We start from the raw sequence: 25,424 nt of genomic DNA, 5'->3' as shown, positions 1-25,424 counted from the left end.
GGGTGACAGAGCAACACTCTGTCTCAAAAAAATTTAAAAAAAGACTTACATTTTCGTGGTTTGATAGCTCATTTCTTTTTAGCCTTGGAAATACTGAAATGAGAGCGTTTTCTTGACCCCTTCACAGGACTTGTGACAGGGATGGCTTGTTTCCTCGACCACCACTCCCAATCCCTTATGGGAGGGAACACGCAAGTAGATGAGTGTGGAAACTGGAGCGAAGAAAAGTTGGAACTGCTGGCTGCTTCTCTCTGGTGAGAGCAACCCCTGTTTGGGCCCTACAGCAGTATCCAAGTGTGTTACAATGCTCTTTTATCTCTGCTGTCTAGGACAGGGTGCCTGTGACCCCTGAAGCCCCAGAGGGCATGTTACCAGCTTGGTGGGCCTTTTGCCTCATTGTTTGGGGCAGCTACCCTCCACCAGCAAGGGCAAGGGGCCAGTGACCACCTTTTTGGGTTTCTGTACCTAGTGCATCCCTCATTCTTGTCCAGTACCCAAGAGGAATGAGGCCACACAGACTTGAAGGATGGTGAATGTGGAGATTTTATTGAGCAGTGAAAGTGGCTCTCAGCAGGATGGGGAGCTGGAAAGGGGATGAAGTGGGAAGGAGGTCTTCCCCTGCACTTTGGCTGGGACAGAAGTCCTGTCTTACCATCCTGGCTGAACTCCTCTCCAAGTGTTCCTGGCCAAATTAATCTCCGACCATAGTCCAGCTGCTTCTTTTCTCAGTGTTCAGACTCTTCTGTCTTCTATCCTTCTCTGCCATGCTACTCTGCTCCACTGCCAGTGGAGCCTGAGGTTTTTATGGGCATGGGATGGGGGCATGGTAGCCCAAAAGTCAATATTTGGGTGGGCAATTGAAGCTGTGAAATTCTCATTTAGGGCCATGGATCCAGACCTGGGGTCGAAACCCTTGCCCGGGACCCTGCCCTTTTCTACCCAGTATTTTCCTGCCTCCTGTTCATATCAATATCACAGTTTATTTATCCATTTATTTACTGACTGATGTCTTGGTTGTGTCCCAAGTTTTGGCAATTATGAACAAAAGTTGCTATACATAATCTGTTTGCAGGTTTTGTGTAGACCTAACTTGAAACTCCTTGGGATAAATATCCAGGCTCATGATTACTAGATCGTATGGTAAGAGCATATTTTATTTTGTGAGAAATTGCCAAACATCTTCTCATCATTTTGCATTCCCAGCAGGAATGAGCATGGATTTCTGCTGCACCATATCCTCACCAGCATTGAGTGCTGTCAGTGTTTGGGATTTTCACCAATGTAGTAAAAATGTGGTGGTATTTCACTGCTTGATTTTGCAATTTCCTAATGGAATATGATGTAGATCATCTTTTCATATGCTTGCCACTTGTATTTCTTCTTCGATGGGGCTTCTGTTGAGATCTTTTGCCCATTATTTAACTGAGTTGTTCATTTTCTTATTTTTGAGTTTTAGGAATTATTTGTGCATTTTCATGACTGTCTTTTATCACATATATCTTTCGCAAGTGTTTTCTCCCAGTCTGTGGCTTGTGTTCTTGTTCTCTAGACAATGGCTTTAACAGATAAGAAGTTTTTAATATTAATATGTGATATACAGCTTGTCATTTTTTTTCATGAATTGTGCCTTTGGTGTTGTATATAAAAGTTATCTCCAAACCCAAGGTCACCTAGATTTTCTCTTATGTTATCTCTAATAACTTTATGGCCATCGCAGGTTTTTTTTTTTTTTTTTTTGACGGAGTCTTGCTCTGTCACCCAGGGTGGAGTGCAGTGGCATGATCTTGACTCACTGCAACCTCTGCTTCCTGGGTTCAAGCAGTTCTTCTGCCTCAGCCTCCTGAGTAGCTGGGATTGATAGGCACATACCACTATGCACAGAGGGTTTTTTTTTTTTGTATTATTAGTAGAGATGGGGTTTCACCATGCTGGCCAGGTTGGTCTCAAACTCCTGACCTCATGATCTACCCACCTTGGCCTCCCAAAGTGCTGGGATTATAGACATGCACCACCACACCTGGCCCATAGCAGTTTTTTAAATGAGTTTATTAGTAAATTACTTTAAAATAATTAAATGAAATAAATCAAGGATAAAGTAATGTTTTATAAAATTCATTTACGGATATATTTCCTGAGAAAATTCATATATATACACATAATATATAGTTTCCCTCACAAAATTCCTTTATATAGATATAGAGGTAGATATTTTTTGTAGAGATAGAGTCTCACTATGTTGCCCTGGCTGATCTCAAACTCTTGGGCTCAAGTGATTCTTCCACCTCAGCCTCCCAAAGTGCTGGAATTACAGGTGTAAGCCACTATGCCTGGCTGGAAAATTCTGCTACAAAAGAAATACAAAACAAACATATTTGAATATCATTTATTGTAATATAAACACAAATTATTTAAATATTCACAAACTCCCATATCTTTTTTCATAATTCTTAACATGTCTAAGAAGTAGGGAAACAATAAAATCACAAATAAAATACACAGATTTTACATTTTCTTTTTATAAAACAGTTCTTTACAAGCATATGAATGCAGCAAGTTTGTTTGCATGGTCTAAAAGCAATGTTATATTAATTATCTATTTCACTTTTTGATCATTGTATTGTAAGACCTGAAGTTTCCTAGCTCTTTGTTGTCTCATTAAAATACAGATGTTTTGAGATGTCATGGTTGCTCACACCTGTAACCCCAACACTTTGGGAGGTTGAGGCAGGAGGATCACCTGAGGCCAGGAGTTTGAAACCAGTCTGGGCAATGTAGCCAGACCATCTATCTACAAAAATATAAAAAATTAGCCAGATGTGATGGTGCATGCCTAGAGTCCTAGCTCCATGAAAGACTGAGGTGGCAGGATCCCTTGAACCCAGGAATTTGAGGTTGTAGTGAGCGAGGATTACACCACTGCACTCTAGACTGAGTGACAGAGTAACACACTGTCTCAAAAAAAAAAGAAGATATTTTGGTGTATTTTTAAGTTCTCATAGAAAAGCTTCCTGAAAATAGAAAGTTATATTACATAAAAGTCATTTCCTTTTAAGCCAATAAAATGTTATTTATCGGCTGGCAAAGTGGCTCAAGCCTGTAATCCCAGCACTTTGAGAGGCTGAGGTGGGTGGATCACCTGAGGTCAGGAGTTTGAGACGAGCCTGACCAATATGGTAAAACCCCGTCTCTACTAAAAATACAAAAATTAGCCAGGCGTGGTGATGGGTGCCTGTAGTCCCAGCTACTCAGGAGGCTGAGGCAGGAGAATTGCTTGAACCCGGGGGGCGGAAGTTGCAGTGAGCTGAGATAGTGCCACTATACTCCAGTCTAGGCAACAGAGTGAGAGTCCATCTCAAAAAAAAAAAAGGAAAAAAAAAGTATGTATTAAATATATGTACCTAAATAAAGTTTTAATTGATGCAGACTAGTATTTTGATTAGAAAACTTTAAAGAGACGAATGACATTGCAATTTCTGTTTGATGCAAATTAGAGATTTTTAATTTTCTCTGTACCTCGTTATTTTGCCTTTCTGTGAAATATAACTGTTGGAAGATAATCCTGCCTGCATGATAAACTGGGAGCCATCATTAAACTGTATCCATAGAGATCCACAGAGTTTACTGCGTTGCTCAAACAACATTTTCCACAAAATAGAATTCAAAAGTTGTTCTGATTTTGGAAGACGATCATTGAGAGTACCAGAAAAGGAGTTTGTCCCAAAGTTGTAACTGTGCCATCGTATTCTTTGTAATATAACAATAGATATATTAAATGTGGGTATCTATTGCAGAGAAGATGAACTATTCATGATTAAACTAGTCATGATTATTCTTTTAAAAGATGTCATTGCTCTCACTGGAAAGTCTGACCCATAGAAGGAGGAAGTGATAAGGCCTTAGGGGCATAACAATGCCAGATTGTCTTTGAATACCCAAAAGGAAGGAGGACTTTCACTTTTATTTTCTTCTTCTGAAATTATAGATTTCAGTTTCAAACAAATGGAACACCCCTAATTAGCATGGAACGAATATATTTTCATTTTCTCTTTGTGGAGGCTAAAGCAATTCCGTTTTGGATGCTAATCTACCATGTTGACTGCTGATTAACTCCAGTTTTAGGAATGCCTCTAAGGTTCCTACATAATCTACTCTTTTTTTTTTTTTTTTTTTGAGACGGAGTTTCGCTCTTGTTACCCAGGCTGGAGTGCAATGGCGCGATCTCGGCTCACCGCAACCTCCGCCTCCTGGGTTCAGGCAATTCTCCTGCCTCAGCCTCCTGGGTAGCTGGGATTACAGGCACGCGCCACCATACCCAGCTAATTTTTTGTATTTTTTAGTAGAGACGGGGTTTCACCATGTTGACCAGGATGGTCTCGATCTCTTGACCTCGTGATCCACCTGCCTCGGCCTCTCAAAGTGCTGGGATTACAGGCGTGAGCCACCGTGCCCCGCTAATCTACTCTTAAGAGCTCCTACTTGCTGTAAATCCTGCTGTTAAGCAAATGGCTGCAATTGCCTTTCCCTATAGTATATAAGCCCTGGGTCTGGGGGTAACAGTGTGAGGATCCACCTTCTCATCTCAGGGCAGAGATATGGCTTCTGTTCATAAATCCCTATTAACTTTTCTTTTTCTGAGAAACTAGATTCGCCAGCCTATTTCTTCAGCCTGTCAGCCCCCTTAATTTTTGGGGGTAGGTTTGCAGAGAATTGTTCACGGTGAAACACATTTTCAAGCTACCAACTTCACTTTCTCCTTTCAACATGTAAGATTTCTCACACATTTCTCAAGACTCTTCCATCACTTGAATTAAATCTCTTTTGTATTTTTTGCTCTATCATAATACCAGACCTCAAAATCAATACCAGGGTAATTTTTTCGTCAAAATGCATTTATAGTACCTTGTAAAATAGATGACTTTGGAGACGGATCCTGTATGCAGAATAGATCTGGAAGCATATTCGTATTCCCTCCAGTATGTTTCTGGTAAATTATTAAAGCTGCACCTACAGAAGTTAGTAGGTGGATGAATTCTGTCAGAAAAGACTGCATTATTTGGAGAATACATTGTAATCATATCTCTATCCGTGAAAGACCTCTTTTAGAAGTATCCATCCATGGATACCTCTTCTGCATGAAGCATGTTCACTATTGCCCTTTTGATTGTCAGTTATGAAGGATTTTAGCTTGCACATAAAGAAGGTATAATACTTCACAATGTACATTTCTGAAAATTTGATAGTGTTTTCATACTTCAGGTTTTGCTGTCTTCCAAAACAATTGCCACTTCATAATCTGCCAATACTACTTTATTTAGCGTTCTTGACTGTGCCATTATCAAATGTGGCCTCAAAAGTAGTGCACAGGCTGGGTGTCGTGGCTTATGACTATAATCCCAGCACTTGGGAAGGCCAAGGCAGGTGGATCACATGAGGTCAGGAATTCAAGACCAGCCTGACAAATATGGTGAAACCTCATCTCTACTAAAAGTACAAAAATTAGCCGGGTGTGGTGGTGAGTGCCTATAATCCCAGTGACTCGGGAGGCTGAGGCAGGAGAATGGGTTGAACCTGAGAGGCAGAGGTTGCAGTGAGCCGAGATTGTGCCACTGGACTATATCCTGGGCAACAGAGTGAGACTCCATCTCAAAAAAAAAAGGAATACAGAAAGCATTCAGCCCCTGGACCAAACATTAAATGAAAGTACACATGCACTTTGAAATTTCTTGGGAAATATAATTAGGAATTTTATACTGTTTACATTGTTCTCAGTAGACAACAATGGTTTTTTTAATTGGGTTGCTAGCCCACAACTGTCAGTCTTGATGACATTATGCATAAGAGGTTGGAAAAGAAGTTCCCAGTGTACTTCCCATGATAACGAAAATGCAGCGTTCTTGTAATGACCTGGTGGGTGAAATGTCAAGCTTCATTTCCTAAGAACGTTTTCATTCTGTTCTTCAGATACCTGTTGCCATCTGCATTACCGTACATTTCTAATATCAGGTCTAATTCAATCCTTGTCTTGAAAATATTTATAAAGTTCCAATGTAGGAGGATGTTTCAACTGGCAGTGCATTTTCTTTATTTTTATTGTTTTCATTTTAATGTTTAAAAATTTTTTATTTATTTTGACTATTTTTTATTGGCAGTACGTTTTCATCTCATTTTGGACTCTCTGTATTCTTATCGCTTTCTTAACTATCATTTTGACCAAAATTTCCAAACCAATGTGTATGGATTCAACTTTGCAAACACCAGCAAATGATCCCTTACCAGGCAGATTTCCAACTTTAAAATTCTCCATCTTCTTTCTGTGGCAACTCACATTTTCAGGCACCAGCCTCTGCATTCATTGGGCTCAGCTCCCATGGCAAAAGTGCAACCACCTTAGCGTCTCCAGGTCATCTTCCAAGGCCAGGGCCTTGCCTCTGAGCTCTTATTTTTAAAAGTTTGGGCCCTTGCTCCACATAGCATTAATGAGCACAACAATAAGTCTTCTTCCACCCCACCTCCACTGTTCTCTTATTACTACAACATAATGAAAAGTCATGCATGAGTTGGGAATTTAAGGGGAGACTTGTGCAGCCCATTATCCAATACTGTGACAGCAAAGTTCAAAACAAACCGAGTTCCCTTGTAAAAGAAAATTTGCCAACAGAGATTGTATTGTGTAGTGGTTTAAAACACTCTGTAGTCAGATTGCCTGGGTTCAATCTTTTACTTTGTCACAGCTGTGTGGTTCTTGAAAACTACCCAACTACATTGGATATCAACTCCCATATAGGAAAAAGTACCTAGGAATAGTACTAGGAATAGTACCTGTCTCCAGATTCGTTGTTTTGATTAAGCGATTAATGAATATGACACTTGTAGGAAAGTAAGAGGCATATGAAAGAATTAAGTAATTATTAGCTATCATTATTAATTTATAGTTTAAAAAAGTAGATATCCCAAAAGATTCCCTGTATTAGATGATTCTGAGGCTCATTTACAAAATTTATATTTTTATGTTTATTCTTGCATTATATATGAGAGTAGGTCAACAAGCCAAAGTTATGTGTTTGCTTGTTTATTTAATGCTGGGCATTCAGAAGAAAATTTTCAACGAAAGTACACCAATCAATTTAACTTTAAAGCTAAGTATCAAACTTACCTCCTGTATAAAACGTTCCTCAACTTTTCAAACAGAATGAATCATTTTCTATTTTGTGCCTCTATCACACACAATTTTCTTGTTAGTCTAACGATTATAGAGGTAATCACCCCAAAGAAACACAATATGATATCTTGTCTCTGTAAGCTAATTGAGATTAGAAAAAGTGTTTTACTGACATTTAAATATCAAGCAACTAAAAGAATAAATGTCTGTGCAAAACTGAGTCAAGCCATATGTGTGTTATTGACGTCCCGTTCTTTAGAGGTGTTTCCACAGAAGCTGAGTACATTGCCTCCTATATATTAAAGTAATGAAGAGCTTATCTTTGGAACCTGACTGTGCAGATTTATACCCTAGCATTGTCACTTCCTTGTTATGTTCTTGAACAAATTTAGCCTCTGGCATCTCAATCTCCTCATCTGTAAAATGAGGAGAATAATAATACATAGAATTGCTTTGAAGATTAAATGATTGTATATAAAGACCATTAGGAGCAGTAATTGATGGTGTGAGTTCTAAATACAAGCTTGTTATTTCCCAGAGGCCCTGGAGATGGAATTTCTGCCTGTGTGGGCCATTTTGTTTCCTATTTGGCAAGAATCTTAGAAACCATTAAGTGTATGTTTATATGAAAAATTTTTGGCTTGGGTGAACTTCTAACCTTTTTTTATTGTCTAACCATTGTTTATTGTCACAAAACAATTCTGTGGAAATGAGCAAATTTCTATTTCCAGTTCATGGTTGACCATTACAACTGCATGACTGCACTAGCTCTTGTTTAAAGGACATGAGGCATTCAGAGTGGCGCGAACTGAGAAAAGTATTTCTCATTTCTTTGTGAGATTATATATAATATAGTAGAGTGAAAAAAATAGAATTATATAATACGTAAATAACTTCAACATTTAATATGCAAAACTGGATTATAGAAGGCAAGGGCTAAAGAATACTTTTTTGAACTTTGATATGAAAATGATACATATTTTAAGCTAAATTATCCTTATTTATGGAAAACAACATGTGGAGAAATACACCACTATGATTTTCTTTCTCTCTCTTTCTTTCTTTTTCTCTCTTTCTTTCTCTCTCTTTCTTTTCTTTCTTCTTTCTTTCTTTCTTTCTTCTTTCTTTCTTCTTTCTTTCTTTCTCTTTCTTTCTTTCTCTCTCTCTCTCTCTCTCTTTTTGAGGGAGTCTTTCTCTGTTTCCCAAGTGCCGTGGCATGATCTTGGCTCACTGCAACCTTCGCCTGCTGGGTTCAAGCTCTTCTCCTGTCTCAGCCTCCCAAGTAGCTGGGATTACAGGCACATGCCACCACGCCCTGCTAATTTTTATATTTTTGATAGAGATGGGTTTCATCATGTTGGCCAGGCTGGTCTTGAACTCCTGACCTCAAGTTATCTGCCCTCCTTGGACTCCCAAAGTGCTGGGATTACAGGCGTGAGCCACTGTGTCCTGCCACCACCATGAATTTCTGTATTTCCCATGATGCAGACTGGGATAGAATTATCTTTAATTTCATTCAAATAGGAACTGTGTTACTTAAAATATATTACATCTTGTTAAAACTGTCCCTGTAATAGAAAACCACCTTCACCATCTTGTGATTCCCACCCCACCCCTGGAGGAGCACTCACTGTGATGTGCAGAAAATGCATGCGACATGGGGGCAGAAGTGGCAGGGCTTCTTATGAAACATACCAAGCATCTTGCTGTGCCTCTCCCACTGCAGAGATGGTTTAATTAGAGTAACTCAAGAATCTTGGTTTCTATTATGTGAACACACAGAAGAGACTCTGGAGCTAGTGTCCACACCCTCTGTAGGAGCACGTGGAGCCCAGTGTCAGTCCCTGTCTCACACCTACAAGGCAGCAGTGGGCGCAACTTCTGTGGCAACACTCCTTGCTTCCTCCCTTTCCCTCTCCCTTAGTATCAGAGTAAAGGTGATGTTCTAAAGGAGAAGGTGTGGCTGCAGGGTCTGTCTTAGGCAACCAGAGACTCTCTACATGTCAATACTAATTAGGTAAAACCAACTCTGAGAGAAATGCCTGATGCATCTGAAGCGTAGCCTTTCCAGGGTTGTGGGCCAGAGTGATCAGTGCTGCAAGCAGGAGAACACAAGACAGAAAGCATCTTGACCTCCTTAGCAGGAGCCAATAAAAGCTCCATAGCAGGTTGGGCATAGTGGACCATGCCTGTAATCACAGCACTTTAGGAAGCCGAGGCAGGCAGATAACTTGAGGTCAGGAGTTTGAGACCAGGCTGGCTAACATGGTAAAGCCCCATCTCTACTAAAAATACAAAAAATTAGCTGGGTGTGGTGGCAGGAACCTGTAGCCCCAGTTACTCAGGAGACTGAGGCAGGAGAATTTCCAGAACCTGGGAGGTGAAGGTTGCAGTGAGCCGAGATGGCACCATTGCACTCCTGCCTGGGTGAAAGAGCAAGACTCCATCTCAAAAAAATAAAAAAGATCCTTAGCAATTTGCTTACCTATACTAGTAGTACATTATCACTTCCTAACACTTCAGCACCATATTGCATTCAGGCTTCACAGTAAGAACCTTGTGAATAAGTCAGGGCTAGTGTTGTCAGGCTTATTTTGCAGACATAAAATGTGACTTCCCTAAGGTCGCAAAGCTGAAAGATGTCCAAAGGGAACCCATGTCTTGGTCTCTTGACTCTCAGGTTAGAGATTTCTGTACCACGTTCAACTCTGAGAATGTGATAATCTTTCTGGTTATCCCTTAAAATTTAAACACAGGCCAGGCACGGTGGATCATGCCTATAATTCCAGCACTTTGGGAGACTGAAGAAGGCGGATCACCTGAAGTCAGGTGTTCGAGACCAGCCTGGCCAACAGGGTGAAACCCTCTCTCTACTAAAAATACAAAAATTAGCCAGTGTGGTGGTGGCAGGCACCTGTAATTACCAGCTACTCAGGAGACTGAGGCAGGAGAATCGCTTGAACCTGGGAGGTAGAGGTTGCAGTGAGCAGAGATTGCACCACTACACTCCAGCCTGGGCGACAGAGCAAGACTCCATCTTAGAAAAACCTAAACCAAAAACAAAACTTACATGCATGTGCACACACATATATGTATTTGGCAGGTATATGTGCATGGTGCATATATACTTTTTCATCATAAAATTATATGTCCTCATTGCAAAAATATGGACAGGAGCATAAAGAAGAAAATGTGTCCTCCCTGACAAATACTGCTGTCATTTACGTTTGGTGCATTTTCTGTGGAATCCAGTGAAAGTTTGCTGTAAGCAGGAAGATTTCACTGAGTTAGGGTGTATTTAAGAAACAATATTAAATCGTTTTTAGAAGTTTGGCTTTTAGTAGTGTATGGCTACATTTCCTTCCCAAACCTACCTGGACATACTCATTTAAATTCCTATGTACTTAAAAGAGCTCACAGCTTCTTCAGGGCTGAGGTTTTCATAAATTCAAAGTGCTTGCTAATTCCACACCCATGAGACCATGGTGCTTCCCTCCATCTCATCTTCTATAACATACCTGATTTCTGGCTGACCATTTACAATCTCATGAGTTCCTGCCCAGTTAACTCACTTCCTCCCCTTTCCCTTCCAAAATTATTTTTTCCTCCACCTTAGTTTACTCTAAATATAGCAAAAAGAAAAATGATGAGTCATCAAAAATTTTTTCTCCCACTGTTAACCAAGTAATTGTGTGACCATCAGTAAGTTATTTCACCCTTCTGTGCCTCAGTGTTGTCATCTTTAAAATGAAGAGCTTAGCTTTGATAATCTGGAAGTTCCTCTCAGGCTGTAGCTTTTTAGGGTTCCATTATTAAATATGTTCATGCCAGAGTGTGAGTGCCCATAATCTGGATCTTGCAGAAGTTTTATTTCAAAGGTGAACTCTTCCTGTCAGCTCAGGTTAATTTATTTATACATTCATGCATTCTTTTATATATTTATTTAACATATATTTGCTAAGTATCTGCTAAAAGCTGGAATGTGGCTGGCTGTGATGGCTCACGTCTGTAATTCCAGAACATTAGGAGGCCAAGTCGTATCTTTCATAATCACATGGAATCACAGGCATGAGCCACCACACCTGGCTGCATCCCAGCACCTTGGGAGGGATGCTGTAATCCCAGCACTTTTCGAAGGCCAAATTGCTGGGATTATTATATATTCCAATGATAAGATACAGATATAACTTGAGCTCAGGAGTTCAAGACCAGCCTGGGCAACATAGCAAGACCCTGTCTCTACAAAAATACAAAAACTGGCCAAGCATGTTGGTGCACAGCTGTAGTCTCAGCTACTTAGGAGGCTGAGGTGGAAGGATCACTTAGGTTTGGGAGATCAGGGCTGCGTGAGCTGAGATCATGCCACTGCACTCCAGCCTGGGTGATAGAGTGAGACTTTGTCTCAAAAAAAAAAAAAAAATGCTGGGATGCATAAATCTGGTAAACAATATAGAATGTCTCTGACTTCAAGAAGCTTATCATGTAAAACCAAAAAATAAAAATAAAAAATAATAAGAAAAGAAGCTTTTCACGTGATGAGAATACAGACAAGTAAACAGGTAATTATGAAAAAAATCTCACATTAACACAGGGGAAGTATAGGAGTCTATTAGCTCTGCTGAAAGCAGTTTAGAGTAGGTCTCATCTAAAGAAAGATTTGATTATGGTTATAAATCAAGCAAAATTTATTATATCTTATGCATTTTTCTTTATTGAATTTCATCATTTTATTCCAATGATAAGATTCAGATTATAAAACTTGTATAATTTTTAATATTTACACATAATTACCTTTTGTTGTTTTCCTACAAGAAATGCACAGATATTTTGAGGTCTTTCGTATTGCATTATTGATAAAACATTGCATAGTATTAATTCATGGCTCTGTTATAAAGGGTAGAGACAGGAATATATGTCTATGCTACGATAAAATGTGCTCGTTGGGTTTCATTAACCTTCCTTCAAAAGGGAATTCTGGGTTGTAGTTCTTACAGTCTTTAGGAAATTCATCAAATCAGTGCCTCCAGTTCCTTTGTTTTCCTCTTCTGAAGGCTCTTTGGAGGTCTTGTTCTTTGATTTCTGACTTGCAGGAATCAAGACGTACTTAGTTACAATTTGCAGATGGTAGTTCCTCAGATTGACCAACGCTTTCACACAGGCATCATAAGCTTCCCGCAGGCCGGCATCACCTTTTAAAAGGACAAACTCACGGACTGAGGGATTTGACTCTAATGAACACAGAAAGTTCCTGTGAGCTGGTGGCATATACGTTCTCATGTCCTGGAGGAACTGAGCAGCAGATCCTATAGGAACAAGAGAAAGACGAGGAAATGTGAAGGTCACAGCATTCTCCAATCCAGGAGAGAAAGGCAGAGTCAGGTCAGAGTGGACAGATCACCAACACAGCAGTCACCGAGGTCAAGGTCATTCGATTTGAAGGCTAATGTTTGGCTATTAGTCTTGCTACTATAGCAATCATAATTGCTGTAAAATATTATTAATTTTGAAAACTGGATGAACTAAATTCATTTTCCCACAATAAGTATTTTTGTTTGCACTTTCTTTTCTTTCTTTTTTTATTTTTTTGAGACAGAGTTTCGCTCTTGTTGCCCAGGCTGGAGTGCAGTGGCACAATCTCGGCTCACCACAAACTCTGCCTCCCCGGTTCAAGCAATTCTCCTGCCTCTGCCCGCTGAGTAGCTGGGATTACAGGAATGCGCCACCACCTTGTGTTTTTAGTAGAGACTGGGGTTTCTCCAAGTTGGTTAGGCTAGCCTCGAACTCCTGACCTCAGGTGATCTGCCAGCATCAGCCTCCCAAAGTGCTGGGATTACAGGCATGAGTTACTGTGCCCAGCCTTTGTTTGCACTTTCTTCCTCACTTTTCTATTGTAAGAAGCTGATGTTATAGACAAGGGCATATATAATCTACATTTGACAGATCATGACTGAGTCTTAAGAGAGTTTAAGAGATTGTGTTTAAATGAGTGTTAAGCAATAGCAAAGATATGGAATGAACCCAGGTTTCCATCTATGGTGGATGGGACAAAGAAAATGCGGTACATGTACACCATGGAATACTACACAGCCATGAAAAAGAATGAAATTATGGGCTTTACAGCAACATGGATATAGCTGGAGGCCATTAGCTTAAGTTAGCCTAAGAGAATTGATGCAGAAACAGCAAACCAAGTATCACATGTTCTCACTGATAAGTGGGAGCTAAATATTGTGTACACATGGACACAAAGATGGGAACAACAGATATTGAGGATTTCAAATAGGGGAGGGAAGGAGGAAAAACTACCTATCAGATACTATGTTCTGTACTTGGGTGAGGGGATCATTAGAAGCCCAAACGTCAGCATCACTCGATATACCTATGTGACAAACCTGCGCATGTATCCCCTGAATCTAAAATAAAAAATTAAATATGATTTAAAAATTAAAAATAAGTGCTAAAGTTAAGAAAAACACATTTGGGCCAGGTGTGATGGCTCACACCTGTGATCCCAGAAATTTGGGAGGCCAAGGTGGGTGGATCACTAGGTCAGGAGTTCAAGACCAGCCTGACCAACGTGGTGAAACCCTGTCTCTACTAAAAAGGCAAAAATTAGCCAGGCGTGATGGTATATGCTCGTAATCCCAGCTACTCGGGAGGCTGAGGCAGGACAGTTGCTTGAAGCCGGGAAACAGAGGTTGTGGTGAGCTGAGATCATACCACTGCACTCTAGCCTGGGTGACAGAGCGAGACTCCATCTCAAAAAAAAAAGAAAAGAAAAATTCATGTTTTTACTTACGCTGATGCTTTCCCTTTTGACTATTAAACAGTAATTTAACAAAACAGAGAAAATTAGAAAGAAATTCTTCTTGGAGCTTATTCCTCTCCTCCAGCCCTTAGAGGGCATATAATGAATGTGGCACATTTTTAAACTTTGGTGCAGGCATTGCTCTGGGTGGCTGGGGCCACAAGACAGCTAAACAAGAGGAAGGCCCAGACCCTGCTTGCCACAGAGGTCTTTAGCCCCTTTTAACAGCCCTGTCTCATTTTATCAGGCTGTCTCTTTCTGAGTCTGATCATACATTTTCTGAACATGTGATATTGACTTCACCAGAGTCAACCAGTCTTTATATACTTGTTCAGATATCAAGATGAAGCTTGGGTGTGAGGAAAGCTTTGCCACTTTTTTTATTTTTCATTTTTATTTTGAGACAGAGTTTCACTCTTTCGCCGCTGGAGTGAAGTGGTGTAATCTCGGCTCACTGCAACCTCTGCCCACTGGGTTTAAGCGAGCCTTCTGAGTAATTGGGATTACAGGCGGCACCACCACGCCCAGCTAATTTTTGTATTTTTAATAGAGACGAGGTTTCACTGTGTAGGCCAGGCTGGTCTTGAACTCCTGACCTCAGGTGATCCATCTGCCTTGATCTCCCAAAGTGCTAGGATTACAAGCTTGAGTCACCACTCCCAGCTGGCTCTGCCACTTTCTAGCTGGTTCAGAAGGAACCAGTCACTGACCCTCATAAAGTTTATGCATCTTCATTTTTAAAATGGAATGATGGCAACCAAATCCCTGCTTGCCTGATTCTGCTAAAACCATCAGATAAGCTCAGATGAGATGCTGATGGGAAGGTGCTTTGCAGATATCCAAATACAATTGTGTTCACATAAGAGATGATTATTTCTTGTTATTTTCCACTCACCTCCACCAGCCCTCTGCGGGATGCCCAGGAGGACGTCAAAGCACTGAAAGATGCTGCTTTGGCCTGCGCTGCCCCCTGAAAACTGCTTTGCATCTTTCCAGAACCCGTCATACATCAGACCTTCTGATAGCTGGGGGTTGCCTTTCCAGCTATCAGAGGAAAGAAAGAAAGAAAGAAAGAAAAATCATTCTTTAGATTAATTGCTAATTTTTAGATATCAAATCTTGCACTAGCAATGAACAGAAGGTGACAAGAGATGGAATTCATGATCCTTCTTTCATGCCCGCTTCCCCTTGCTCATTTTCATGCATGAAAATAGTAAGTAATATAATCCTGAGCAAATTTGGCATAAATATTCTAGGAATGGAACCTTACCTCGGCACCAACACAGATCATTCCACTCTTTTTAAAATGACTAGCTTTTCTGTTTTCCCTCTTCTCCCCCCGCTGTACATTCCTGGCCAAGTAATAACAGAGAGAACAGTCTAGTCTTTTTCTACCACATGAATTTTTGGATGTAAATTGTTAGCCAAACCCAATGGATATTAGGGACCACCCAAGGGAATTGGTGGTGTTCTTTGTTAAGTGAGAGCAAACAAATTCCAATGTAAGACTACGTACCCAGCCAAATATATGCGAAGAACATTAAAAAATACTTGCGGGTCCACGTGCTCTGTAAAAAGATGGAATGTGTTTCATTAAGCAGCATAAGAGGTTTACAGGGAAATCAAGGTGTCGTGTACAACTGATAGTGGATTTCAGCAGAGGCTGCAGGAAAGGCATTAGGTCAGTATGTGCGAAACAAATCCCCTGCAGATAAGCGTTCACTTTCCTGCCCTCTTCCAGGAGGCCAGGTAAACTGTAAATATTTATTTAGCTATTTTACGTGCTTACTGATGCAACAGATAAACTTTACATAGAGAAAGAAACAAACCGAAGACAAAATACACACCAAATCAAAACAAAAGCCCAGAAACGAGATGTATTTTTAAAATTTTTAAACTTGTTTGGAGACAGGATCTCACTTCATCACTTAGGCTAGAATGTAATGACCAAAGCTCACTGCAGCCCCAATTCCTGGGCTCAAGCAATCTTCCCACGTAGCTGAACTAGAGGTATGAGCCACCACACGCAGCCTCCTACCCTACTTGATTTGAAAATCTAGCTTCTTGCCGAGGACCAAATAGCAATTACTCAAAACCCAGAGATAAACAATCAGATTGGTTGAGTCTGCTCAGTAGGGCAGATTTCCTATCGCAAATTACTGCTTATGCACTTTTTTTGTGTGTTTTTTGGGGATAGTTTTTAAGCTGTTAATTTCACAACAAGTTTTCAGCTCAATGAAAAACTTCTCCCCCGTCCACCGGCAGTACATTCCTGGCCAAGTAGTAACAGAGAGAACAGAGAGCTGACTTTCCTGTGCTGTTTCTTAATTTGTGAAAAGCAGAATTAGGAAAGAGTTCTTATTATGCGGAAGCTATGTGTTTTTTTGGAACTCAGCCAATTTTTCTAAGGTTTTTAGTGGGAGTCAAGGAAGTTCCTTTGAGTTAAATAGACCAGCCTGGAACTCTGGCTTCGCTATTTACTGCCTGTGGAATCTGAAGTCATTTACCCTGTCTTTCTCAATTTAGAGTACCTTACTTGTAAAATGGAGGTAATAAAACCTACCACATAGAAAGTGTAATGGTTTAGTAAGATAAAATATCTAAAGTGAAAACATGCTAAGTGATAGTTTCTTTTTGCTTCCCCTTTTCAACTATTTTACACTTGGAACATTTGACTTGTCAGGCTAGATGGCATACAACACTTGCCATGGATTTGGTGAAACACTTGAAGCGCTTTCTCCAGGCAAGAAGCTATTTTCAACAGCGCCTTTCGCAAAGTGTCCAGTTCTTGCATTCGCATTGCCTTGAATATAGTAGGAATTTCCTAAAAAAAAAAAAAAATCAACAGACAAGCATTTAAGGTTTTCTAAAGCTAAACATTGACATAGAACAAAATTCTTCCATCTTTTGTCTTTTTTTTTTAACCAAGTCGTGTTCTGTTGCCCAAGCTGGAATGCAATGGCACGATCTCAGCTCACTTCAACCTTTGCTTCCCCAGGCTCAAGCAATTCTTGTGCCTCAGCTTCCGAGTAGCTGGGATTTTACAGGTGCATGCCAACATGCCCAGCTAATTTTTATATTTTTAGTTAGAGATGGGGTTTAACCACATTGGCCAGGCTGGTCTCCAACTCCTCACTTAAGAGACCTGCCCACCTCAGACTCCCAAAGTGCTGGGATTATAGGCGTGAGCCACCATACCTGGGCAAATTCTCCAGTCTTAATCCATAAATTAAATTTGGGATTTTTACATTTCTTTCCTGTGCTGGACACCCTATTTGATTAATTTCCTTATATTCCTAGAAGCTTGGATTTGTTTTTATTCACATAGCATTTAATTTAGAGATGTTTATATAGTTGTATATGTTTCATTTCTATTTTTGATAATCAAAACTATTGAATTTATAACACTGTGTATCATAGTTCCAAATCCAGGTTTCATTGAAACTTTTTATTTCCTACAGAGGTTTCAAGTTGGACTTTAAGTATATGGCTCTGAGATTTTATATTTTAGGTAATACACAAATATAAAGAATTGATCCTCTATTCACAATTAAATGATCCCACGTTGTATTTGTTAAGGATAAAGTTAACTAATGTTTAGCATAGTTTAGGCTCCTAAGTGATTGCTCTGCTTATGTAAATTGATGTATAAATTTGGAAGTAAGGATAGACATACTTTGATTGCAGAAGCAGCTTCTATTTCCACCAACAGAGAGACCAGGAAGAATCCTTTACTGCAGTCTGTATGACGAAATGAGAACAAAACATCCATGTTCCTAAGGAAATTAGATAAGGAAGTCAAGAAATTTAGCAAAACTGGTTTTGTTGACATTTTAATTCATTTTATTTTATTTTCTACATAATTTTATGAGAGAGGTGGGGCAGGCCTTACTGTCTCCATTATGTAGTTGAGAATATTAAGACTCAGTTGTTAGGCCCATTGTCTAAGATCATATAATTAATAGTAAATAAACTAAATTGAGACCTGATATTTCATATTAAAAGTCAGAACTGGGGCTGGGCATGGTGGCTCACACCTGTAATCCCAGCACTTTGGGAGGCCGAGGTGGGTGGATCACCTGAGGTCAGGAGTTTGAGACCAGTTTGGCCAATGTGGTGAAACCCCGTGCCTACTAAGAATATAAAAATTAGCTGGGCATGGTGGTGGGCACCTATAATCCCAGCTACACAGGAGGCTAAGGCAGGAGAATCAGTTGAACCCAGGAGGCAGAGGTTGCAATGAACCAAGATTGTTCCATTGCATTCCAGCCTGGGCAACAAGAGCGCGACTCTATCTCAAAAACAAAAAACACTCAGACCTAGAAATTCTCAAACTAGTTCTGTTTCTATAATCCTGTTAACTTTTCACGGGCATTTATATTACCATACATATATACTCAATATTTACAGAGATATCTGTGAGGTAGAATTTTAAGAGGTAACCTTTTGTTTAAATAACTACATTCATATTCATATTTTAATTTGTGAGCCTAATTCAGTTTCTCAGTGGTTTATCTACTTTAAAAAGGTGTTGACTGCGAAATTCAAATAACTAATTAGACCCTGTTTTTCTCTTCAATTGAAGTTTTGACATTGGTAAAAACATTATCTTAGTATCTGTATATCCATGAGTTTTTGAGTTTTTGAGTTTTTTGGTGGTTAAATTCACAGTATCTGAAGCCAGACCACCTCTGCAACTTACTTGCTGTGTGACCTTGAGCAAGATATGACATTGTTTGCCTTGGTGTTCTCATCTGTAAAATGGGACTGACTGCTAATATCATCCTCCTGTTTAAAAGCCTTCCAGTTTCTCCCTTATCTTAAGATTCTGTTTTAACTCCATATCATAGCTAATAAAATCCTACATAATCATATTTTTTTTGAGACGGAGTCTTGCTCTGTCGCCCAGGCTGGAGTGCAATGGCACAATCTTGGCTCACTGCCACCTCTGCCTTCCGAGTTCAAGCTATTCTCCTGCCTCAGCCTCCTGAGTAGCTGGGATTACAGGCGTGTGCCACCATGTTCCGCTAATTTTGTATTTTTAGAAGAGGAGGGGTTTCGCCATGTTGGCCAGGCTTGTCTCGAATGCCTGACCTCAGGTGATCCAACCGCCTCAGCCTCCCACAGTGCTGGGATTACAGGCATGAGCCACTGCGCCCAGCCATCTTGAAAAAAATTATTAATCCTTTTCTCACACTGTTATTTTTATTATTTATTATCAGTGACATTAGCCATCCTTCAGCTTTGATAAAGCAAGATATTTGACATTGAAGGCCTCGTTTTTGTTGTTTCTTCTGATATGAATACCCATACTTTTTCCTCTAGCTATTTTATTTTATTTTCGACATAATTTGATGAGAGAGGTGGGGCAGGCCTTACTGTCTCCATTATGTAGTTGAGAATATTAAGACTCAGTTGTTAGGTCCATTGTCTAAGATCATATAATTAATAGTAAATAAACTAAATTGAGACCTGATATTTCCTAACTCACTCTTCAGGACTCAAATAACTTGCTTCAAGGGTTTCCCCATTACCCCTTTTATTAGGTTGGGGATCCCAATACTTTATCTTCTTACACCTTCTCTTAAAGAAATTAGCATATGGTTACTTACAGACACTGGTAACTAGTTACGGACTAGGAGTTATTAAGTCATAGATACACAGATGTATGTGCATTTTGTATGTTTGCATAATAATCTCCTATAGATGTATTTGAGTAGCATTCTTGTGCATATCTATAGCTATAATATCAAATAGACATAGCTGTAACAATCATAGATATAATTAAAGACTGAGATTGTTTGTTCTCTAAATAATCACTTAAATTATTTTTTGCCTGAATTCAGTTAATCATATAAAAAAATCTGTTTGGCTTTATTGATAAACCTACATTCAACTACAAATAACAAATAATTCTTAGAATAAAACAAGAATCGGATACTTACTCATAAGTCAGAGGCCTTACGAAAGCAGCCGTGAAGCAATGGGCCAATTGGAAGAGAGAAAGAAAATCAACTTAACATCAAATAATGATGAGAACTGATCTATCAGTAGTAAGACATTGACAGGTAAAAAGAAAAACTTTTGAAAAATATTTCTTCAGTAGGCATTAAAACATTTAACTTAATAACTTACAAGTGAATTAAATAATTAAATATGCAAAGAAGTCACATGGACAGTCAGAACTAATTGTTTTATTTTTATTTTTTTTGAGACACGGTCTCCCTCTGTCACCCAGGCTGGAGCGCAGTGGCGTGAACATGGCTCACTGCAGCCTCAACTTCTCGGGCTCAAGCGATCCTCCTCTCTTAACCCACTGTGTAGTTGGGACCACAGGCATATGTCATCATTCTTGGCTAACTTTTTTTTTTTAACTAATTGTTAATAAGAAACTTGATAGCTCAAATTCTTTCATTTTGTGATGATCCCATTTGCAGAGTATTCTTCTGCCAGCACATGCCCAGAGGCGTGGTCTTTGATTCTCCCTTCCCTTCATTGTAGCGGATTTCGTGCCTAGGTGGGTAAAAATGGCTACGTCCTGAGCAGACTGCTCTGAAAAACCAGTTGTTGCTGCCTGTTGTTAACGACGAGTCAACTCTTAACCACAACTGGCTTCTTAAAAATTAAACTGATAGAATCTCAAAAACCTGCTAATCAAAAGAAGCCAGACACAAGACTCTATACTCTATGGTTTCATTGATATGAAACCCAATAACAAAAATAATTTAATTTTTGATAAAGCAAATAAGAATATAGTTGTCTGTGGCAGGAAAGGGAATTGAAAGAGGCACAAAGAAATTTTCTGAGGTGATAAAAAAATATTCTATATCTTGCTGAGAGTGGGGGGTATATGTACGTATACAATACTCAAATTCAGGCTGACCACCTAAGATGTGTGCACTTTGCTGTGTTAACTATACACCTCTCACAGATGTGTATTTGTAGTGGTAGACACAGCAGTCCAAGAAACCATACCCAGCAACAGAGAGGAAAACTGTGCTGGCCAAAATAAAGCCAGTAAGCAACTCCTCTTTTATTTAATTGGCACGTACTCCAAAATTCCTGTTGTTATCACCGTTTACATACTTGTTAGGGTCCTTTTTCTTCCAGTTCGCCAAGACGCAGTCTGCATAAACCAGAATAGGAGGCAGCTGCAGCTTCTTGGAGAGTTGGCAGTAGGGAACAGCAATATTTTTTGGCAAGACCTGATTAAAATACAATGGTTAGTTTTTTGTTTTGTTTTGTTCTGTTTTGTTTTGTTTTGAGATGGAGTCTTGCTCTTGTCACCCAAGCTGGAGTGCAGTGGTGAGATCTCAGCTCACTGCAATCTCCACCTCCCGGGTTCAAGCGATTCTCCCACGTTCAAGCGACTCTTCCACCTCAGCCTCCCAGGTAGCTGGGATAACAGGCGCCGGCCACCACGCCCAGCTATTTTTTGTATTTTAGTAAGGATGAGGTTTCGCCATGTTAGCCAGGCTGGTCTTGAACTCCTGACCTCAGGTGATCCATCCGCCTCGGCCTCTCAAAGTGCTGGGATTACAGGGGTGAGCCACCTCGCCCAGCCAGTAGTTACTTTAATCATTTACCTCTTGCACCTTTTCTTTTGCTTTCTGTGTTCTATAAAATGACACTTTGAAACCAAACAAACGTTAATTTTTTTCTCTTTCTCTTTTTGTAAATTAAATTGTTAGAGGTTCGTGTTTTGGATTAGAGAGGTAAAAGAGGTAGAAAGCCAGAGGAACAAAGCCTGCATCTTGGTGTTTCTAATGGCCTTGGGACCGATTTCCAGTAATTCATTTATCCATCCTTCCCATGAATAATTGTTAAGCAATTTTTTCAATGCAAGATGCCACATTATCAGCTGCCAATAGAAAGATAAAAGCAATCGCCTCGAAGATGCTTGAAGTCTTTGTAATTGTATATATGATACATACTATAAGTATAAACAGATTGCTGCTCTTGGAGCACAGTGTTGAAAGACATTTTCTGCTGGATTATTATTATTATTATCTGAAATCTTAACCATGGAATGGCATTGGTGCTCGGCTTCCAAGACTTGCTTCTGCTGGAAAGAGGAATCTCCTTTCCTCTTGCTTTATATTTCCACGTGGAGATACATCAGTTGGGATGACACTTGTCAGTGCTTTCACTCAGCCTTCCTAGGGGATGTGTAGAAGCTGATCTATTTGTTGAGTTTGGTAGAGAAATTACAGCTCTGCCCCTTTTTCTCCTCAGCTCTTCTTTCCCTGACCTGAGCTTGTGACTTGTAGCACTCTGCTCTGTTTAGACACACAGTGGAAGGCTCCTACATAAAACACCAACTACTTTTGACAAAAAAAAAAAAAAAGCTTTCATTAAATGATAGAAGCTGCCTCTGGAATCTATTTTATCCCTTTGTGTGTATGTGTGTGTCTGTGGTGTGTTTTTTTAATGGATACAGAGTCTTGCTCTGTTGCCCAGGCTGGAGTACAGTGGCATGATCCGATCACAGCTTACTGTAACCTCTGCCTCCCAGGTTTAAGCCTCCCAAGTAGCTGCGATTACAGGCACACGCTAGCATATCCGGCTAATTTTTGTATTTTTAGTAGAGGTAGGGTTTCACCATGTTGGCCAGAGTGGTCTTGAAGTCCTGCCTCAGTATCCCAAAGTGATCCACCTGCCTCGGTCTCCCAAAGTGTAGGGATTACAGGGGTGAGCCACCGCGCCTGGCCCATTTGTGTTTTAAAGGTTAGATATTGTAGTCTGTATTAGATTTATGTAATTAGGGTTGACCGTTAAAATACAGGATGAAAAATAAAGTAAAAGACTAAAAATATAATAATAATAACAGTTGACATGTCAAACCAGGGTATATTTTCTTTTTCATTTTGTCGTATCACCTAAACTTTGCACAATGCAGTTATAAATGCTTTTAGAAAATTTTTGTAAAGTTAAATGTAAATTAGATGAAAATCTGTCACACAGCATAAGAATCTGAGAAAATCTCCAAACCTTCCGGACATCTCCGCAACCTCGATCCCACACGTATGCCATGGTGATGCATCCCAGAACTAGATGGGCAAGGCGCTGCGACTTGTGGTCTCTGAGATGATCAATGCTGAGCATGTCCAACTGAGGAACAGTAAAGCAAATGACTCAAATCAATCTCAGTCATGTTTCACGCTTCAAAACCAAGTTAACAATGTTAAGAAGCTATATAAGAAGACAAATGTAATACATATTTCAAACCTTCTCAACTCTTTCTCGAAGTTTGCCAGACTCAATGAGATCAGGCAGATGTTTAGCAATGGACATCCAGTCATTATAAACATCAGGTAGGTTTTCCTTGAAAAAAAAAAAAAGATCTTTATTTACAAGTAGCAGTTACTGTAGCTTCGGCTTCCCACTGATGGTCTGCCTTGCCTCCACAACCATTTTGTGCCATGTTGCCCTGGCACATGGCTTACCTGTCTGGAAATGCCACCCTCTGTCTTGTTACCTGCACATGCAGGGCTGAAGACCCTCTCTGTGTTCTACCTCCTCCTCTCTTCAAACACTACCATTTGCAGCTTTGTGAAGTTCACCTCAAAGGTTCCATTAAAATCCTCCTAACTAATCTATCTGACACGAATCTCCTCCATTATACATTCTACAGATTATGCCTTTTCATATTGCTAAACAATTATGATCTGATACTTTGACTTTTCTTTTCTTTTTTTTTTTTTTTTTGAGATGCAGTCTTACTCCATTGCCCAGACTGGAGTGCAGTGGCATGATCTTGGCTCACTACAATATTTGCCTCCGGGATTCAAGCAATTCTCCTGCTTCAGCCTCCTGAGTAGCTGGGATCAGGCATGTGCCACCATGTCCAGCTAATTTTTTATTTTTAGTAAAGATGGGATTTTGCCATGTTGGCCAAGCTGGTCTTGAACTCCTGACCTCAGGTGATTTGCCTGCCTTGGCATCCCAAAGTACTGGGAATTGTAATTTGCCTGCCTCGGCATCCCAAAGTGCTGGGATGTGAGCCACCGTGCCTTGCCTACTTTGGTTTTTCTTGGCTAGATTTTAAGTTTTTTGAATGGAAGAAAAATGAGATGTGTTAAATGTCAGTAATGGACTCTGCTCAATAATCTCACATATATATAATATATATATTTAATTCTCGTAATGACCCAAGAAGGTATCTCTGTATCATAAATAAGGAAAACTAGGCTTAGACAGTTTACATAACAAGTTTTGTATACTGAGTTTATTGTCAAGTTTCCAACTTTGAAAATCTATTCCCTTTTTATATTTTGCTACATGATGGCAAGGATTGTATTGTGCATTTAATTTCTATCTCTTACAAGCCCTGGCGTAGTGCTGGGCATATAGTGGGTGCTGTATGTATCCATGTTAATTAGCTACTTTGGTTCCACTATAGGCTTGTTTTTGCCCACTAAGTAGAAATCAAACCCAAATAAAAGCTTCTTCCTGTATCTTATCATATTTATAATCTCATCTCAAGGGGAAGTATACAAATAAATAGACATAAGAACCTTCCTGAAATATAGATCTCAGTTTCTATGCCTACTCTGCCAGCTACTTTCAAGGCACACCCTTAAGGTAATCAATGCTGAACCATGGGGATTAAGTATAAATGGAAAAATTAACTCAAATCAACATGGGTGAGGTTTTAAGCTTCAAAATAAAGTTAATATTATAAGTAAGCTATAAAACAAGAAGATAAAGATAATATAAAATCCTAACATTTTCAACATCTGCATGTAATTGTCCAGCCTTAATCAGTTGGGGCAGATTTTTAGCAGTGAAAATCTAGGCAGCGTACTTCACTGGACAGCCACCTTTCTTGTTCTGAACTTTTCACCCAACTGTGCTGTAGTAACTTCAGGAGTAAATGTAGGCTGGGCGCCATTTCTCAAGCCTGTAATCCTAGCACTTTGGGAGGTGGAGGTGGGTAGATCACCTGAGGTCAGGAGTTCGAGACCAGCCTGACCAACATGGAGAAACCCCTTCTTTACTAAAAATACAAAATTAGCTGGGTGTGGTGTGCACATCTGTAATCCCAGCTACTTGGGAGGCTGAGACAGGAGATTCACTTGAACCCGGGAGGCAGAGGTTGCTGTGAGCCAAGATCGTGTCATTGCACTCCAGCCTGGGCAACAAGAGCAAAACTCCATCCAAAAAAAAAGAGAGAGAGAGAAAAGAAAAAAAAGAAGGAAATGTAATAAATATATTTTTGTTGTTATTATTCTGTCCTTCACTGTGTAGCACATCTTATTTTTTTTGTTATTGTGATTTTCCCCAAATAACAGAAATACTTTTTTGTTCTGTACCATGATTAACATTGTATTTGATAGTACTTTTGACATGTGTAAAATTTAATCAGTAATATGCTCTGGTTCAGAGAATCTCTAAAAGGTATAATATAAATTAATAAAGAATTATACTGAGGTTCATTCAAATTCTGCTACATTA

The 25,424-nt window shown here is 39.6% G+C and overlaps 1 protein-coding gene across 1 annotated transcript in view; it reads right to left on the bottom strand.

Moving 5' to 3' along the window:
• Positions 1-11,852: 11,852 nt before the first annotated feature.
• IDO1 (indoleamine 2,3-dioxygenase 1) overlaps positions 11,853-25,424 on the bottom strand; it is a 54,546-nt gene continuing 40,974 nt past the window's right edge. The window contains exons 4-12 of the mRNA XM_002756982.7: positions 23,196-23,291; positions 22,959-23,078; positions 21,054-21,172; positions 19,913-19,927; positions 17,644-17,743; positions 16,674-16,791; positions 15,484-15,535; positions 14,863-15,011; positions 11,853-12,462 (exon numbers count right to left, since the gene is read on the bottom strand). Of these exons, the coding sequence (XP_002757028.2) occupies positions 12,110-12,462; positions 14,863-15,011; positions 15,484-15,535; positions 16,674-16,791; positions 17,644-17,743; positions 19,913-19,927; positions 21,054-21,172; positions 22,959-23,078; positions 23,196-23,291 (1,122 nt within the window). The 3' untranslated portion in view covers positions 11,853-12,109. The remainder of the gene's footprint in view (positions 12,463-14,862; positions 15,012-15,483; positions 15,536-16,673; positions 16,792-17,643; positions 17,744-19,912; positions 19,928-21,053; positions 21,173-22,958; positions 23,079-23,195; positions 23,292-25,424) is intronic.

The sequence above is a fragment of the Callithrix jacchus genome, chromosome 13 (assembly GCF_049354715.1).
Source record: "Callithrix jacchus isolate 240 chromosome 13, calJac240_pri, whole genome shotgun sequence".
NCBI lineage: Eukaryota > Metazoa > Chordata > Mammalia > Primates > Cebidae > Callithrix > Callithrix jacchus.
This window is presented reverse-complemented; position numbering and strand designations above follow the sequence as displayed.